Raw genomic sequence first — 18,928 nt, forward strand, 5'->3', positions numbered from 1 at the left:
CAATACTTACAAGACAATATGCTATAAACCAACTGTACATCTCAGAGGAGGGTGATGAGGGAACCAGAGAGGGGGGAAGGTGGGAGAAAAATGAAGGAGGAGGTAACAAGTCTGGTAAGAAATGTACTCACTGCCTTACATATGAAACTTTAACCCCTCTGTACATTACATTGACAATAAAGAATAAATTAAAAAAACTAAATATGGAAAGAAGAAATGAAGCTATTCTTTTTTGCAGCAATATTCTCAATAAAACAAGCTAAAAACTGTATGTCAGTCAATTGGAGAATAAAGACAAATCATGCGGTATGATTATAGAATGGTTAATATCCAGTAGTATCAAGGAACAAAGTGTAATAAACACTAAAACATAGGAACATTGAAAAGTAAAAAAAACCTCGATAATCACATGAAATTTCTAGAAAGAGTATATTTATAGAAACATAAAATAGATTAGCTGTTGTTGAAGCTCACACTAGAAATGGGAACTGACGGCAGTGCGTCACGGGTGGCCTGGCAGCAGGCGGTGTGGAGGCAGACGCTTCCAGAAGTCTGTGCAACCAGGGCGTTAAGGCCAGTCTTCAGGTGATGAGCTGAGGGCACAGCAGTGAAGTCTTCAAGAGATTGATGGAAGCAGAAACCAAAACACTTCCCCTGGAGAACGCATCCATCCTTTCAGAGGGCTCTCTACAGGAAGGGCACCGATTATGGACTGACAAACTGGACAAAATCACACAATACCACCTCCTCAAGCTCCTCCAGAAGTTTGGCAAGGCCAAACAGTTTGACTTCCTCTTCCACAAGTCAGGCGCTTTGGAGGGTCAGCCTCGAGGGTACTGTTTTGTTAACTTTGAAACTAAGCAGGAAGCAGAACAAGCCATCCAATGTCTCAATGGCAAGCTGGCACTGTCGAAGATGATGGGCCATATGCTCAAGTAAAGTGATATGATCACAATAAGAACAAGATCCTTCCAATCAGTCTTTTTGTTTGTTTTTTTGTCTGTTTTTTTGTTATTTTTCTTCTTTTTTTGTTGTTGTTTATCCAGTCCTCAAGCACTGAGCCAACTCAGTTTAACCTTAGTGTCACTGCAAAGATCAAAGCCATTGAAGCAAAGCTGAAGATGATGGCAGAAAATCTTGATGCAGAGCAGCCAGTAGCACCTTTCTATTCCTACTTTAAGCCACCAGACCCCCCCCCCCCCAAAAAAAGGACTACTCCATATTCCAGAACAGCTTGGAAATCTTGAAGATGATGGTTATGAATTATTGTAGCAGCAAAAAGCAAATTGATCTCCACACCTAAGCTCCTTTGTCTTTGGACTTTGTTGATGTAAGTGGTACTGTCCAACAGAGCACAATCACATATTAGAATTTGGTAATACAACGTTTTTGGTTGTTCCTGGTACGTCTTCCCTAAACAACACGTGGAATTGAGTATCATCCAGAATAAATAGGATGATGTCCTAAACTGTATTTTGAACACTGAGATGCTCTAGTTGGCTGGATTTGCTTGAATTTTTAACTCCAGAAATACAGCGTGCCAGAGAGAAAGCCAAACTTATAAAATGTTACTTAAATCAGAAGAAAAAAATATTAAGTCCATCAAAAAAACACCACAAAAAACCAGGGTATTTTCCTGGGCACATCTTTGCAACATAAAAAGCAAAAAAAGTAACATGAGAGGCAGGTTTTAAATCATAACTACATTTTTTAACTCATAACTAGAACTACTGAAGAATTTACAATGCAGTCTTTCCAACTGGATTGAAAAAAGAGAATTCTTGGCAATTTGTAGTAATCTGTTTAAGAATTATGCTTGTAAGTTTCAAAATCTCAATCAGGAAAACATGGTGTGTATATCTTAAAATTGTTTACATCAACAAACTGGATTCCAGTTTAACATTTTTTTACTACAACAAACATTCTATTTAGAAACCCAGTTTTTACTCTCTAGTGATAATTTTTAAGACTCTAAATTATCCTACCTTTTCTAATACCAAATATTACTACCACAAGACTTTTGAAAATTGCAGTAATTGCATAAGATTGTTTTTATAGTATCAGATTTCTCTGTTTGGAATTGTGTCATGGCTGATCCAAATAGAAAAGCAAACATTGCTAGCAATTTTTTTTTTTTTGCCAGTCCTGGGGCTTAGACTCGGCCTGAGCACTGTCCCTGGCTTCTTTTTGCTCAAGGCTAGCACTCTGCCACTTGAGCCACAGCGCCACTTCTGGCCATTTTCTATATATGTGGTGCTGAGGAATTGAACATAAGGGTTCATGTGTAAGAGGCAAGCACTCTTGCTTCTAGGCCATACCTGCACTATCACCGTATCTTATCTGAGTACACTGGATACTGTATATACTGGTATTAGAATTAGGGAAGTGAAAGGGAATATCAAAATCAAGAGACAAAGGATAAAAGACAAATGACTCCAAAAGCAATACTTGCTTTTGTGGGGGGTGGGGGGAGAGGGGAAGGGAGAGGGGGAGGGGAGAATGAGGGAGGAGGTAACAAACAGTACAAGAAATGTACCCAAGGCCTAACGTATGAAACTGTAACCTCTCTGTACATCACTTTGACAATAAATAAGAAAAAAAAAAGAAAGAAAAGCAAACATTCTTGGAAAGTCTAAAGTTTGCTGTATAACTCACCATAGCATTACTGACTAATAATTATGTAGGATCTGAGTAGAAGAGGCTAGTGGGCACCAGGAATCTGGAGCAGCCTCTGCTCTGGCACCCACATTGTGACCACCTCATGTTTTCAGTAGTTCTAAAAAACTACATGACTTGAAAACAATCATTTGTAGAACGCACTTCTTACTAAATAAAAAATAAAATGCCTCTTTGAACAATTCTGACCAGAACAGTGTAGAGAGATTCATAAAAGTGTTTCTTCAGCTCAGTTTGGTCATTTTTTTTTGGGGGGGGGCAGTCCTGGGCCTTGGACTCAGGGCCTGAGCACTGTCCCTGGATTCTTCCCGCTCAAGGCTAGCACTCTGCCACTTGAGCCGCAGCGCCGCTTCTGGCCGTTTTCTGTATATGTGGTGCTGGGGAATCGAACCTAGGGCCTCGTGTATCCGAGGCAGGCACTCTTGCCACTAGGCTATATCCCCAGCCCAGTTTGGTCATTTTTGATACCATCTTTGACAGACTGTAACTGGGCAGCACTATTGCTTCTCTGTAAGTAAATCACTCCAGGTGCCATTTGTGGTAATTGAAGACTGTTTACCACTTTCATTACTAGTTGAAAAAAAGAAGGGCTTCCATTGTAGATACTTAACTCTTCCCAATAGCATAAAGATACCAAGCTTGGTGTCAAACATCTATAATCCTGGTACTGGAGAGGCTTAGGCCAGACTAGCCGAGACTAGGTAGTGCTTTCCCCAAGGTCAATCTTTTTAGATGTCTTTAGATATCAAATACTCTACATTATTAGCTCTATGTATATTTGTGATGCAAGTGGCTCTCCTTCCACTTGGAAGCTAGTTCAGGGAGGTGGGAGCAACTGTCTCCCTTCTTTTCTGGTGACTTCTTGAAGTATAGAATGCACCATTTTATCCTTAGGTCCTCAAAGGGTTATGGTAATGCAAAACTTAATGCCAGTAGCCTTCTATTTTTAGTAGAAACTTAGAAAATACTTGTCAGGACTCTATTAGAGTTACTTCCTCCAGAAACCAGAACTATTCATTTGTATTTAAAACAATGTTTATTATTTGCGCCAGTTCTTACCCCTCCATGTGAATAAATGCTAGCCCTTCTCTATGAAAAAAAAAAGAAGTGGGAACTGACTAAAACTAGGACTTTTGGGATGATGGGCATGTCGAAAACTTGATTTTTGGCAATGGACATGAAATATAGTTGATCATTTATTATAATGGTTGACTTGTATGGTGTATGAAGTATACTCTAATAAAGCTATTCAACTGAAAGAAAATGTTTTACTAAAAATAAATGAGGATTAACTCAGACAATGTGTAATCTCTTAAGAATTATATTTACTATTGAAGAGCCCGACTTGGGCATAACACTATGTAAATTAAACAAAAGTAAATGTAGAGCTAATGAATGCTCTCAGTTTGACAATTGGCCCAGTTAATTTTTGCAGAACCCTGGTGGACTTACCATTGTCACTGCTGTTTCCTAACTGATACAACCAGATTATATCTATGGCTTTACTTGGAGTCACTGTTACACAAATCAAATGAGTTATGAAGGGCATTTGTAGGGCATAGCAGGCTCTACAAATGCTAATTATAATGATATTGCCTATTAAGCCATCTGTTTTGTTTTAAGCTCTCATGTCATTGTGATCCTTCACCCCACCATTTTGAAAGGCCCAATAATATCAGCTTTGTAATGCATTTTCTACTTCTTCAAAATAGACACTACAAAATTCTCTTTACAAACAACATATTGTAATATGAACTTGATCATTATACAGCATTGTAGCATAACTTTACCATGGTTGTGGTTACAAGTAATTTGCAAAAGGACAAAAGAGAAATACCATGTATTCCACACATACTTGTAGGATAAAAAATATGGGTGTTCCTTGACTTTGGAGACACTGCTATATTTAGAATTCACTCTTGTAAGACATGTTGTCGAAGGCATCCTTCTGGTGTGCACTCACAAATACATTAAAGGTAAACCATTAAGTGGAAAAAATAAAGTATTTTACAACATCTATTTGATCATAGAAAAACCTCAAAATTCTTGCAAAGTATATTATTTACACATGAGAGATTCTATTCTGAGTCTCAGTACATCTGGTATAGCTCATATTTTCCCTTAATTTAAATGAATACGTGTTATAATGAGTGCCTTCTATTTAATTGCTCTACAGTGTTAAGCTTCTGCCCCAAATTTAGGAATGAGTTTTAGCAAGAATGAGATTCTCCTTAAGGCACATTTTTCCTCTCTTAATCTCTATCCTTTCCTTGTTTTTACCTTGTCTCCCAAATGAAGAGAGTCTAGAAATATCAGTACAAAATAACATTCTGTAGATGACTGTGCATGTTTTGGTGAAAGAACGAGATGAAAACCCATAGTCTGTAGTGGTTATGACAGGATTTGGAGTTGTAGAGACTTGGACTATATCTTTTTAAGTAGCACATGTCCATTCATTCATTCATTCACTCGATAGACATTTATTAAGTGCCTACTTCATGATAACACTGTTCTGCGTTTTACAAAAGTAACAATGGGTGTGAATATATCAGCATTATTCCTTGAAAAAGGATAAGTTAAATCAAGGCTTCTGATAATAATAACATGATCAGACTAATGAATATGGACTATACCTAAAAGGAAACACTCTCAACAATAACAGCATATTTCATGTAGTGAGTAAAAAATTTATATGTATTTTATGGGTTTTGGCTTTGAACAAAGGGCCTCATATTTGCTAGACAGGTACTCTACCACTGAACCATAGTTTCAGGCTCATTTAAATTTTAAACAAAGTCAAAAATTCCAAATGGTTACAAAGGATTTTAGCATTGAAATAACTCATGGTTTCCATCACTTACAATCACTGCACTGTGATTGATTATTTGGAATTTATTCCTTAAATTGAGATATAAGTAGTGTGATCATATTTGCGACACCCATGTACACAAAGCATGCCATAGTGACTAAACTATTTAAAACTCGATCTTTAAACAAATGTAGGTAGCTGAGGTTGTGCCAAGGACTGATTTTTCTCATTAAGAGTTCTCCAAATTTCTCAGGATAATGTAATCATATGAGAAGGATACTTTTAACTAATTTGAGTGTATGTAAATATTACAACTTAATACTTACTGACTATTCACAAGTTAGGTCCACAAAAAGAGTTATTTAGAAAGGACTTTATTTTAGAATTGGTGACCAAAGCCAGAAGAGAATTCATACCTTTACTTTAAAGGTTGATTCTGCAAGTGTGCATGTGTATACCCACTCTGACACCATGCATGTGTAATTGTTAAGTAAGCTTCTCTTTTTGAGAATAGGAGGTGTGTTTTTATTGAGCAGGAGATATTTAAGGGAATTTGGGGCCTCTCAGAACCAACAGCATCACAACAAGCTTTCAATTAAGGCGGCATCTGTTGGGAATACAGAAGAATCTCTACAGCCAGTCAGTTGCTAATCACATTCACCTGCCCAAGCAGCCAGAGCGTCCTGGCACTGAGAAAGGTTGCTTATTTCCTCCATGCTCAATCACACTGCATTAAGTGGCCACCTGGGTAATGTGTTAGTGCACACCTGCTGACCTACTCAGTCTAACAAAACATACTGAAATTCAACTCCTCAAGTAGGCAGAAAGCAAATCCTCCCTCGGCCTAGAAAAGGAGTCAGAAAAGCAAGGAAGAAAATGTCTGAGTGGAAAGTGCATAAGCAAATATCAGGAAATCAGCATCAATTTTGAACATTTATTTGTTAGCAAATGTCAGTGTTCTTAAAACAGTAGATTTAAAGTATTCTTATCCAGGGAAAACATTTAGCTTTCTCTTTTTTCTTTCTTTATCTCTCTCTCTCTTTCTCTCTCTCTCTCTTTCTTTCTTTCTCTCTCTCTTTCTCTCTCTTTCTTCCTCCCTCCCTCCCTTCCTTCCTCACTTTCTCCCTCCCTCCTCCTCTCCCCCCTCTCTTTCTTTCTTTTTTGTTGGACATGGGGCTTGATCTCAGACCCTGGGTGCTGTCTCCAAGCTTTGTCGCTCAAGGCTAGTGATCTACCACTTTCAGCCACAGCTCCACTTCCTGCTTTCTGGTGGTTAATTAGAGATGAATTTCATGGACTTTCTTATCACAGCTGGCTTTGAACTGTGATCCTCAGATTGTAGCCTCCTGAGACGCTAGGGTTACAGCATTAGTCACCAGGACCTGGCTACATTTAGCTTTTTCACTTTTAGAACAATAGAATTTAAATCGAATATGATCAAATCACAGCTCAAACTCTAGAGGGTCGAAATTGAATAGCATTGATTACATAAAATTACATAAATATTAATTACATAGGATATACATATATTAAATATAAAGCACACATATTGGGAAAATTATTCATAGCCTATATCAGAAAATATATATATTTCCTTCTCTGAAGGCATACGAAGTATTTTCCCCCAAAACATAGAATTTTGCATGATTAGACAACTGTAGTTGGGAAGGTATATCATATATATGTTTATATATCACATATTTAAAGGTTTGAAACAAATATAATGGATCAACCTTTCTGTAACATGATGGATTGTATTATTATGACCCTTTGCACAGTTATGTTTCTGTCCTGTAAAGTCATATGGCTGGTTCTTTCTTTTTTTGTAAATCATGGATAGGGTAGTCTGTTGATTAACCACAGATAATCTAAGAAATGTATTCCCCGCTGAACAAAAAAATAACAACAAAAAAGAAACCTCAACCTCTCAGGCTTAACAGGAAATTCTGGGGATTAAAATTATTATTATTACAAAAGTGATGTACAGAAATGTTAGTTACATAAGCCAGGTAAAAAGTACCTTTCTTTTTGGACAATGTCACCCCTTCCCTCCCTCTCTCCAAGTTTTTCCTTCCCATCCCCAAGTTCTGGGGATTTCTAATGGTGTAAGTAGGTACATGCACATAGCTTCTATCCCTGTAGTGTCCCTTTACTCACCATACTATGTAGGCAAGTGAAGATGAAGTCAGCTATTCAGGAACTATAAAACTAGAAGATATTTCAACTTGATTTATCTAAGTTATTTGGGATAAAACGTACCTAAGTAATTCTCTACTTTACTTTGTCTGTTTAGCCATCAATTTACTGTATTTAAATTTTCATTATGGAAAGATGGCTTAATAAAACCTTCTGTCTAAGCAGAGAATTATGGACACTAAGAAGGGCTTAAGAGAAACATCTTACTTTCCCGAACTTTTCATGTACAGATGTTCATCTTAAGTACAGTCACATTTATGAGTATTTGATAATCATCAGAATGAGTGTGTGTTTGTAACACTAACAAGGGCAAGGAGTACTTTTCCTACATATTAAGAAAGCCGTGTATTTCAATTAAAAATTGTAAAAAACAAAAACAAAAACAAAAAACAACCACTGACATATATGCCTTGAACATATTTTTATGGTTTAATCAAAATGATTAATAGCCAAACCCCAGTCTTTCCTCTAAGCATGTATATGCAATTGATACAATGCAAAAAGAATACTAAAACATGCTACAATAGGGTCTATAATTCCAAGACAGCACCTCTGTTTTCTGATGGAGATAATCAGTAAGGAAATCTCCAAGGCATCTATTAATCACTGTCAATTGTGACTAACTGGAGGTTCTCATTGGCTGCTCAGACATGCCCAGTTTCTAAAGAAAAGCCATGAAAACAAAAATCATTTTTTCTTTTCTTCATGGAAATAATTAGTACCTAAAGATAAAAACAGCTTTAAATTAAAAAGAAAAGTGAGATAAATTGGGAAGAAATAAATGTGTAGATTCACCAGTGGAGATATTAGTTTATGAGCAGTAGTAGTAATGTTTTGTGGTAGCTTTTAAGAAGACGGCAAAGAAAACTGAAAGATGAAAATTAACATAGTAATAAACCTTGATTTCACATAACAATTAATAGTTTTCTCTAGTACTTACAAACATGGATTACATTTACCTACGTGCATGTCTGTTCAAATATCCTTGTAATGTTGATGTTAGCCAAAGGACATTGAAAACATCTGTATCACACCTTGAAAGCTAGGGTATAAATTTTCATTAGTAGTGATATAATTTTGATTGCTGCTTTAGTGTTCAATTATTTTTTTCATTTCAGAATTCTTTTTTTTCATTTTTATTGTCAAGTTGATATACAAAAGGGTTACAGTTACATATGAAAGACAGTGAGTACATTTCTTGTCAAACTTGTTACCTCCTTCCTAATTTTTCTCCCACCTTTCCTCTTCCCCAATCCCCGCCTCCAGTTTGTACAGCTAGTTTGCAATATATTGTCTTGAAACTATTGCTGTTGCATTGGTTAGCCTTTTTTTAGGGAAGAAAAGGGGAACATCAAAATGCTAAGACAAAGGGTAGTCTTCAGTTTTTTAACTATAAAACTACTTGATGATGGTAGTATCTTTCCACATCTAGCTACATAGGTATTACATTTTACACTGACCTTATCCAACAAGTGGTTAAATTTCCTGCTGAATTTAGTATGAATTGGGAGCTTTGAACCACTCATTAGTTTTCTTTTCTTTCTGTTGTTTTTTACGTCAGTGGTGGGGCTTGAACTCAGGGAGTGGGCATTCTGTCTGAGCTCTTTTGCTAAAGGCTTTACCATGTTGAGTGTCACAGTGCCACTTCTGGTTTTCTGATGGATATTTGGAGATAAGACTCTTAGTGACTTTACTTCCCTGGCTGGCTTCAAACCATGATTCTAAGATCTTAGCCTCCTGAGTACCTAGGATTACATGCATGAGCCACGGGTGCTCAGCCAAGTAATGAACTTTTGAAGCAGAGCGATTGTTTGTGTTGTTGTGTCTTTTTTGCCAGTCCTGGGGCTTGAACTCAGGGCCTGAAACTGTCCCTGGCTTCCTTTTGCTCAAGGCTAGCACTCTACCACTTGAGCCACAGTGCCACTTCTGGCTTTTTCTGTATATGTGGTGCTGAGGATTTTATGTATGTGAGGCAAGCACTCTACCACTAGGCCGTATTCCCAGCCCCTGCTTGAGCCATTCCTCCAGTCCTTTTTTCTTTAGTTATTTTTCAGCTGGATTCTCCCATGTTATGTCCAGGACAGCCTGAACTGCAATCCTTCTAATTTTGTATCTCAAATAAATGAGATGACAGATATATACCTCCTTGACAGCTTTATTGTTGAAATGAGATCTTGCTTAATTTTTTTTTCCAAGGCAGGCCTCAGACTATATCCTCCTAATCTTCGCCTCTACAGTAGTATAGGTGTAAGCCAGGTATATTCCAGGTGTTTTATAATAATCATAGGATTACAGTTATGACCCACTACACTTAGCAAAAGTACTGCTCGTAACATTCAAGCAGTCCCAGTAACTACTTATACGTATCTTTTTCTATATAAGAGAGAACAGTATAACTTTCTCAGCATATATATATATATATATATATATATATATATATATATATATATATATATATAACTTGGCTGATACATTTTGGGCCATTTTTTTGGCTTCAATGATGGATATTAGTGCTATAACCTAATTATTTGTTGCAGGCATTTGGGCTTTGGGTGTAGCAGTTCTGCCCTATCTCTGTGCTGGAAGTGAGGAGATGATAGGTGCCTTCTATATGTAAGTATGATGGTAAGACTTTCAGGGAGTCTGTGGAAAGATTAAGATGAGAAGCCACATGATCCCAGAATGAGAAATAGATGGAGGATATAGAGAATCTGATGTTGGTAATCCAAACAAAAACCACTTCTCTGGTTCTGGTCTTGCCCTCTTGTGTGGCCTACCTGTATTTTCTGTAATCCTTTCTGGTTATTTTCAAGACATTCCTTTTTTGTATGCTTGTTTGTTTGACTCTCCTTAGGTTTATCAAGAGCTTTTGCATCCTGAAAACCAAGAATGCATTCTAAGACAATTATGACCTTTGAAATACAAACCAAATTATTTTCTTGTTCTTCACTATTTTTTATTTTGACTTTCTTTTTTAAATATCAATAATGAATATATTACATTTTTATAGTTTTGTGTGTGCGTATGTGTGTGCGTGTTTGTGTGTGTGTGTGTTGACTGATGTCTGTTTTACATGTTGAGTTGTAATTTATAATTTGTTGAGTTGTAACTTAAAGTATATAAGTTGGAAAACCTTTTAATATGGTCATAAGTTAGATTATGCCCAGTCAACTCACTGTTGGCATATTTGTACACAAGTGTTTATGTGGGTGTGCAGAGGGCCTGGTGGGGGGGGGCACTGAAAAAAAGAAAGAAAGAAAGAATTGGAAGGAGTGAGGATAATCTTTGAAAAAAAAATCTCAATCTGAATGGTGTCTTTTTCCTCTCCAAACCAAGAAGGGCTAAAAAAGCAGCTACCAAAATCTCTGAAGACACTGGAAGAGAATTATATAATATGAATGGAACATTAGTACTAGAAACAGAGACATAAGTACTTGATCTTATTTTAGTTGGTGATTCTTTCAGTTAATGCTTGAACTTGTCTCTACTCCCCCCAACCCCCGTCTCTTTTTCTCTTTCATACACACACATACATATACATACACACTGCTTTTGGTACATGCTCTCCCAACAGACCCTTTGAGTCGTTACTTAAAAAGAACATTATGCAATGTTCATCGCAGCACAATTTGTCATAGCTAGAATCTGGAACCAACCCAGATGCCCCTCAGTAGATGAGTGGATCAGGAAAATGTGGTACATATACACAATGGAATTTTATGCCTCTATCAGAAAGAATGGCATTGTCCCATTTGTAAGGAGATGGAAGGACTTGGAAAAAGTTATACTAAGTGAAGTGAGCCAGACCCAAAGAAACATGGAATATATTTTCTCCCTTATAGGGAATAATTAGCACAGGTTTAGGCAAGTCACAGCAGAGGATCACAGAAGCCCAATAGCTATACCCTTATGAACACATAAGATAATGCTAAGTGAAATGAACTCCATGTTAGGGAAACGATTGTTATATCACAGTTGTAAATACTCTCAACATGCCATATGTAACTGTAGCCTCTATTATTGATGATATTCCTGTATCACCTTCCTGTGGTTGTACCTACACCATTTCTGTATCTTTTCTGAGTATATTGGAAACCGTATATACTGGAATTAGAACCAGGAAATTGGAAAGGAATACCAAAATCGAAAGACACAGGGTAAAAAAAGACAACTACAAAAGCAATACTTACAAACTGTTTGATGAAAATGAACTGAACAACTGAACAACTCGTGGGGAGGGAGGGGGAAAGGAAAGAGGGAGGGGGAGGGGGGAATGAGGGATGAGGTAACAGTACAAGAAATGTATCCAATGCCTAATGTATGAAACTGTAACCTCTCTGTAATTCAGATTGATAATATATATATATATATATAAAAGAAAATCTAGAAAAAAAAGAAAAGAAAAAAGAACGTTATGGGCTGGGATGTAGCTTACTGGGAAAGTGCTTGCCTAGCAAGTGCAGAGTCCTGAGTTCGAACCCCAGTGCCAAAAAATAAAATATAAAAAACAAAAAATTTTAAAAAGACTGTTACCCTAAAGAACCTCTTTCTGGACATATTGAATCTGAGATTGTGGTTGTGGGCTCACTGACCTGTAATTTAAAAGAAAGTTCTCCCTTGAAATGTTGATGCAATAAATCAAGTGCAGTCTTGCAGAACCATTATTCTGTTCATTTAATTAATCAGCTGTGGTAAATTTAAATAAGTAGTCTGGAGTGAATTGAAATGGATAAGGAGGAGACATAGATCTGAAAGTGGGCAAAGAAGAGGATGAGGCATGATCAGAATATAATGAAAAGGGAAGTTGGCTAAGCCCCAAGTGAGCTAACAGCCCAGCCTCTCTACCATGAGGCAGTGGCCACGCCAAGGAGAAGTGATTAGTATTCAGTACCAGATTCACATTGTTAACTGGCAGATGATTTGTAACTAGGCTTCTGAACACCTATTTTAAAATATGTATTCTGGGTTGTGTTTTACTCCATGAATCCTCTTGTCTTCAGCTTTTCTTTGTAAGGTCTAGTGTTAATATAAATTTTGTTACCGTTACACGAGCTTTCTGAAATGGATGAATCCAATTGATAATTTTTTTTTTATCAATAGAAAGACTTTCAGAAAAGATAAACATCAAATTCCTTATACAACCAGTCAGAGTGAAGGATATTTCTTTTTGCGCTTTTACCTTAAGTACACACACAGACATGGCCATATCATATCAAGCTATTGTTATTTTTTGCTCACTTTGATGTATGAGAATAGAAAAGTCATAAGGGAAGTTAAAGGTGTTAATAACAGTTAAAATGATTTTACGTAGTCAAGGATGAGAGTTCCTCTTAAAGGAATATCCCTGTGTAGATTGTTAACTTCTAGATACTTTTTGTTTTATGTGTTGCTTACAGTTTGGCATAGTGACATATGTCTGTAAATCCAACTACTCAGAAGGTTTGTAGTCTGGGTAAAATGGCTAGATCCTTTGTTAAAACCAGCTAAAGCAAAAAGGGCTGATGGAGTGGCTCAAGTGTTAGCAATTGATAGGCCCTGTGTTCACTTCCTGGTACTTTAGAAAACAACTAAATAAAAATTGACCAGAGCTACTTAAAAATAGCATATCTTAACAGCCATAAAAGTCTTTAAAATATTAACAAGCAGGCATGTTCTGCAAATGTTGTAAATGTCTTTGGTAGTCTGTTCATAAACATATGGTTTCTGCCAATGAATAATGATACCAGGACAGGTGCTGTACAGCCAGATGGAGGTAACACTCCTTGGATGTGGTGAGTATGAAATAAAGTAGTGACTCAGGCATGGTTAAGGCCTATGTTTTTGTGCAAAGTATTTTAAAATTGGAATATGCATTCTATATTTTAGTTCTCCAATGTTTTAATTAAAAATTCTTTAAACAGTATTGTACCAGTTACAAAGCTGAAAAGACAGAGCTATTTGTAAGCTAGTATCATTTACTAAAAGTAGGCAGCCATTTTCCAAATTTGGAACAGTAGAAATATTTTAATTTTATTATTATGTCTACTATTTGTCTTCATGAGGCACAATCCCAGGGGCTTCAGCTACTATTAAATCCAGCATTTTAAATCACTCTTATGAAAAAGGAAATGCTTAAGTAAGTCTACAGAACTGAAAAAGCACCAACATTAGCAAATTATCCACTAACGTATCTAATTCTCCCACTCATGCAAAAACATTGTTCTTGATTTTTTTCCCTCCAAAGTACTGCTTCAAGTAGGCATTCATTAAATCCTTAATAGTTGCTCAGTGCTCTGCTTGGTGCAGGCAGGCAGAAAATAAATACACAACTGAGTCTTCCATGGGAAAGAAATAGAGGCTTTTTCTGAGTCTTTACTCAGGCAGACAGACCTAAGGATTCCTAAAATGAAAAGCAAAAACTAGGTGTCATGAATAAGCCTGTGAAGCTATTTCTGACAAGGTTTCGATTTGCTGATCTTGTTCGTGACTACGGGAGTATAAATTGCACACCTGGCTGATCCCATGTGGTATGTGGTATCTCCTCCATGAGCTTTGAGAGGTGCTGAGAGTTCAGGCACCACAAGCACAGCAGCCCCTTCTGCTGCGGTGTCTCTGCTCACCTCTGTATTGGTCCTTTCCCATGTTTCTGTCTTTTGCCCTATTTTCTTCTTATACTACACATCTCCTGTGAAATGCAATCTACTTTCTGATTCTAATGCCTCTATCTAGCAGCATGTCTTCAACTCCAGCCTGGGAAGATTTTGTGAGTCTCAGCCTCATAGATGAAGCTACTTCTTGTTCCCAGCTCTGGCATGAAGAGAAGTCAGGGTTGGGGTAGGTGATACCTGTGTAATATACACTGTTGAAGAAGGGACCCTCTTATCTCCATAGTTTCCAATTTTTCAATAAACTACAGAAAAGTGAAAAAGCCTCAATTGCAAAAATTCACATACATAATTTATGAAACATCAAACACAGCTGTATTTGTCTTGACAGGACAAAAATATTCAATTCAATGAAGCATAAAAACAAAACAAAACATCCCTGCCACTATGATGCTGTGCTAAGACACTTTTCACCTTGGGAGGATGCATCTCTATGTGGCTGTCTATAGAGATCATAGATTCAGTGTGTCATATGCAGTGTCTAAGCCAATAGCTTGAATGTTGTTCTCAGCTTTCCTCGCAGTCCACACTTCTAGGTGTCAAGAACTCCTCTCTCTTCCATTAAATATCTTGCCTACCTTCCACCTCCCTCTTCCCTTCCTGGTGGAGCACCACTGTGCTTAGTCCTTGGAAGATTTGCTCCAGTACTCCTCAGTGTATATGCTGAAACCATGCATCCATTTTCTAATGAGGCTACTCCATGCACATTTGCTTTCTGCTGAGTCAATTTCCTACACTACAGTTACAGTTACAGTGCTCCTACTTAACATCTTTCAGAAACTCTCTTCATGGGCTGGGAATGTAGCTTAGCAGTAGAGTGCTTGCATAGCATGCACAAAGCCCTGGGTTCAATTTCTCAGTACCAAATAAACAAAAAAAAAAGCCGGAAGTGGCGCTGTGGATCAAGAGGTAGAGTGCTAGCCTTGAGCAAAATGAAGCCAGGGACAGTGCTCAGGCCCTGAGTCCAAGCCCCAGGAATGGCAATAAAACAAAACAAAACAGAAATTCTCTCCTTTCAAACCAAATCCTACACTTTCAAATGACATGAAATCGACTGTAACCTGTAGCCTGTAGAACAATAGTGATAACTCTTGCAGTCTCACCATACTGTTTCTAATAATTCCAAAACCTCTTTCTAGTCCCTTAAATGTGACATAGGACTTTTACCCAAATTTCATCCTTTTCCTGGAATCCCCTGCTCCATAGATTTCACCAAATCATTTTCTACTTGTCCTTCAAAATTCATCTCAACTGTTACCTCTTGTAGGAAGTCTTCCTTGATTAACCTAATCTGGATTCGTTATCTATTCTACAACCTATGCTTACCCTCATAAAATAATAATTATAGTAAAATATAATATTTATTAGGGTAACACTGGATCCTGGGCTCTGTGAGATTAATTTTATAAACTTGACCTCATAGTTTGCAGTGTCTATAAAGTTGATGATTTCTCCTGTGAGATGCTTACTTTTCAGGAGAGGGAAGTTGCTTGACTACACTGGATTTTTATTGTCACTCAATTCTTATTCTCAGAGTCAAATTCACTGCCTGATAGGATGTTCTGAAAAGCTTTGACATTGGAAAACTCTCTGGTTCTTGTGACTGAAAATGATCAGTCCCGTGTCGGAATTCCACCTGGAAAGGATCCATATTTCATCCTTGCTTAGGTGTAGTATTTTCATGTGTATAACTTGGCTTCCCTTTGTGCAGGCAAGTCCTTCTCTGAAAAAAATTATCATAGCTTCAGTATCATTGTAATTCAAATTTTAAAATCTATTTGTCTTTTTAATGTTTTAAAAAAAATAGCATTAAGCTGGGAATGTGGCTTAGCAGTAGAGTGTTGCCTACCATGCATGATCCCTGGGTTTAATTGCTCAGCACCACATAAACAGAAAAAGCCAGAAGTGACACTGTGGCTCAAGTGGTAGAGTGCTAGCCTTGAGCAAAAGGAAGCCAGGAACAGTGCTTAGGTCCTCATTTCAAGCCCCAGGACTGGCAAAAAAATAGTTTAAAAATAAATAGCATTGCTGGAGTGGTTTAAGTGACATAACACCTAACTATGAGGTGTGAGGACCCTGAGTTCAAACATTAGAACTGTCAAAAAGTTTAAATATCATCACCGCTCAAGACAAAAGAAATCATCTAGATCTAAGGAATGCTGATCCAATTTAGATTATTTCTTCTTTTAGAACATCTAATTTTTTATGTCAAAAGTATCTTTGAGGTATGATATATAAAGCCATGTTATTCAATCTCACTGAGGTCAGTGTTAAATACTGTTTTCAAGTTGTAGTTGCATTTGCAGAAGCTCTTAAGAAATAGGAAGAAAGCAATAAATATTCATTCCTGGGCTTGATCTCAAGGTCTGGGCCTGGGAACTGTCCCTGAGCTGCTTCTGGCCTTTTCTGTTTATGTGGTACTCAGGAATCGAACCTAGGGCTTCAAGCATGCTAGGCAAGTGCTACCACTAACTACATTCCCAGCCACGGCCACATTTTAATTAAACAAGTTGAAGTAAAATTCCTTTACTATACTTTCTTCTTGCAAGCCACACACTTTCATATTGGCTGCTTTTTGTCATAAGAGGACTCTAAGAGCAATGTAGAGATGATTGATTGTTCATCCTTTTGTTATACCAAGTTTCAGCTTTTGTTCTGAATTATTTCAAAGGGATTAGCTATAACTCACACAGGTATATATTATCATTGACACCAATAACATGCCCCTCCACTTCACAAGCAGACTGAATCAAATTTATTCTTTCATAGATCTGATTGATTTCCAGTGAATGAGTAGATAGTTGATAAAGTTATTATTCCCTAATATGTAGTTTGAATGTGAATGCATAGTGTTTTATTGCATCTAACTGCTGGAGTTCTTGTCTCTGAGTTACCACCAGAGACACTACTTCTTTGTCTTACAGAAATCTATTTTGGGGGTTGATACATTGACATTAGAAAATTCAAGGAGAGTCCAGAAAGATAAAAACTGAAACAAGTAGCATTTTAGCAGTCTGCAACAGTGGAAATTGTGATGGAAGTCTGCATCTTAGTCCCCCCCCCCCCTGATTTATAGTTATAAACCTTGAGGGCTTTTAAGTAATAGAAAATCAAAAACTCAAGATTCCTTGTAGTAAGTTCCCCATTTGTGGTCTGATGTAGGTATTTATATTTCATTTCAGGGTTCAGAATGGAAGGCAAAAGCTTGAATACCAAACATTCAAATAAAGCGTTTAAGGAAGGTCAATGATTCTATTCCTCAGCACAACTGTGGTCCTCACCACTACATAAGGTGTGTGAATGGCTAATGCTTACCTGTTGAATGAGGAAAAGAGGAAAAGAGAGCTAGCTGCAAAGAAACATTGGTTGATTGGGAAGTTGAAACGCTATAGAAATAATGGAAAGATAAAAAACTGTTTGATACCTACTAAATTACAGAAAATAATAATGCATAATTAGGATTAACTCTATAAATTCAGTTCCAACTAAGGTATCTATATCAGGACCTGTAACCATCAATTTAAGCCATTACCTACCTTTCTCCTCTAGCTTAGTCAAAGTGTAATGACAAATAAATATTATGTGTATTTAAAGTATTTAATATGTTGTTTTAATATAATTATGCATTACAACATAATGACCATAATTAAGTTAATTAAATTATCTGTTGCCTCCTGAAGTTAGCATTCTTTATTGTGGGGCTGACAATTAAGGTCTACTCTTTTTCCAAATTCATCATGTATATGAATATATACGTATATATTATAACTATAGTCATGCTTGACATTAGTTATTCAGACATAAATTATTCTACATAACTAAAAATTTATACTCACTGATTAACACCTTTCCATGTCCCCTGCCTGGCCTCGGCCTTAGTGAGTACTATTCTATTCTCTGCTTTTATGAACTCAGTTATTCTCATTCCACATGTGAGTGAGATTGTATATTTGTGTTTATGTGTCTGGCTATTTTCATACTGTTGTCAAGTTTTATGCAACCATTACATGGAACAAGATTTCCTTCTTTATTAAGGCTTAATAATGTTTAATTTTTTTTGTGTATAGCTCACATTTCCTTCTCCTTCCCTCCCTCCCTCCCTCCCTCCCTCCCTCCCTCCCTCCCTCCCTCCCTCCCTCCCTCCCTCCCTCCCTTGCTTTCTCTTCCTCCTACTTCTTTTTTATTTTTTGACAATGTCTCACTATGTCAACCATGCTAGCCTCCGTTTTAAGAATCCTCTTACCTCAGTCTCTTGAGGGCTGTATGCACTCAGTATGCACCACCATTCCTAGCCTAAATTTTTCTTTATCTATTTATTTGTTCGTGGAGACTTAGATTGATTCCTTACCTTGGATGTTGTGAAACTTACTGTAAAGAACATGAGCACAGTTATCTTGGAAAGGAGAATGTAAAATTGTCTCTACTTGCAGATGACATATACATATGTTCATATATATGTATATATATATATATGACTCAATTTTGTTTCTACCCACTAACAACAAATAAAATGAACACCCCCCAAATAAAATGAACAAAACAATCTCATTTACAATAACATAGAAAAATTTCAAACAGGGGCCTAGTGGCAAGAGTGCTTGCC

At 37.0% G+C, this 18,928-nt stretch overlaps 1 protein-coding gene across 1 annotated transcript; it reads left to right on the plus strand.

Moving 5' to 3' along the window:
- The first annotated feature begins 627 nt into the window (after window positions 1-627).
- Window positions 628-1,303, plus strand: LOC125355619 (probable RNA-binding protein 18). The gene is given in 3 exon segments (XM_048352076.1): window positions 628-919; window positions 922-986; window positions 1,047-1,303. Coding segments are annotated over 3 exon segments (558 nt in total). The 3' UTR covers window positions 1,248-1,303.
- The last annotated feature ends 17,625 nt before the right edge of the window (window positions 1,304-18,928 follow it).

This window comes from Perognathus longimembris, chromosome 1 (genome assembly GCF_023159225.1).
Source record: "Perognathus longimembris pacificus isolate PPM17 chromosome 1, ASM2315922v1, whole genome shotgun sequence".
NCBI lineage: Eukaryota > Metazoa > Chordata > Mammalia > Rodentia > Heteromyidae > Perognathus > Perognathus longimembris.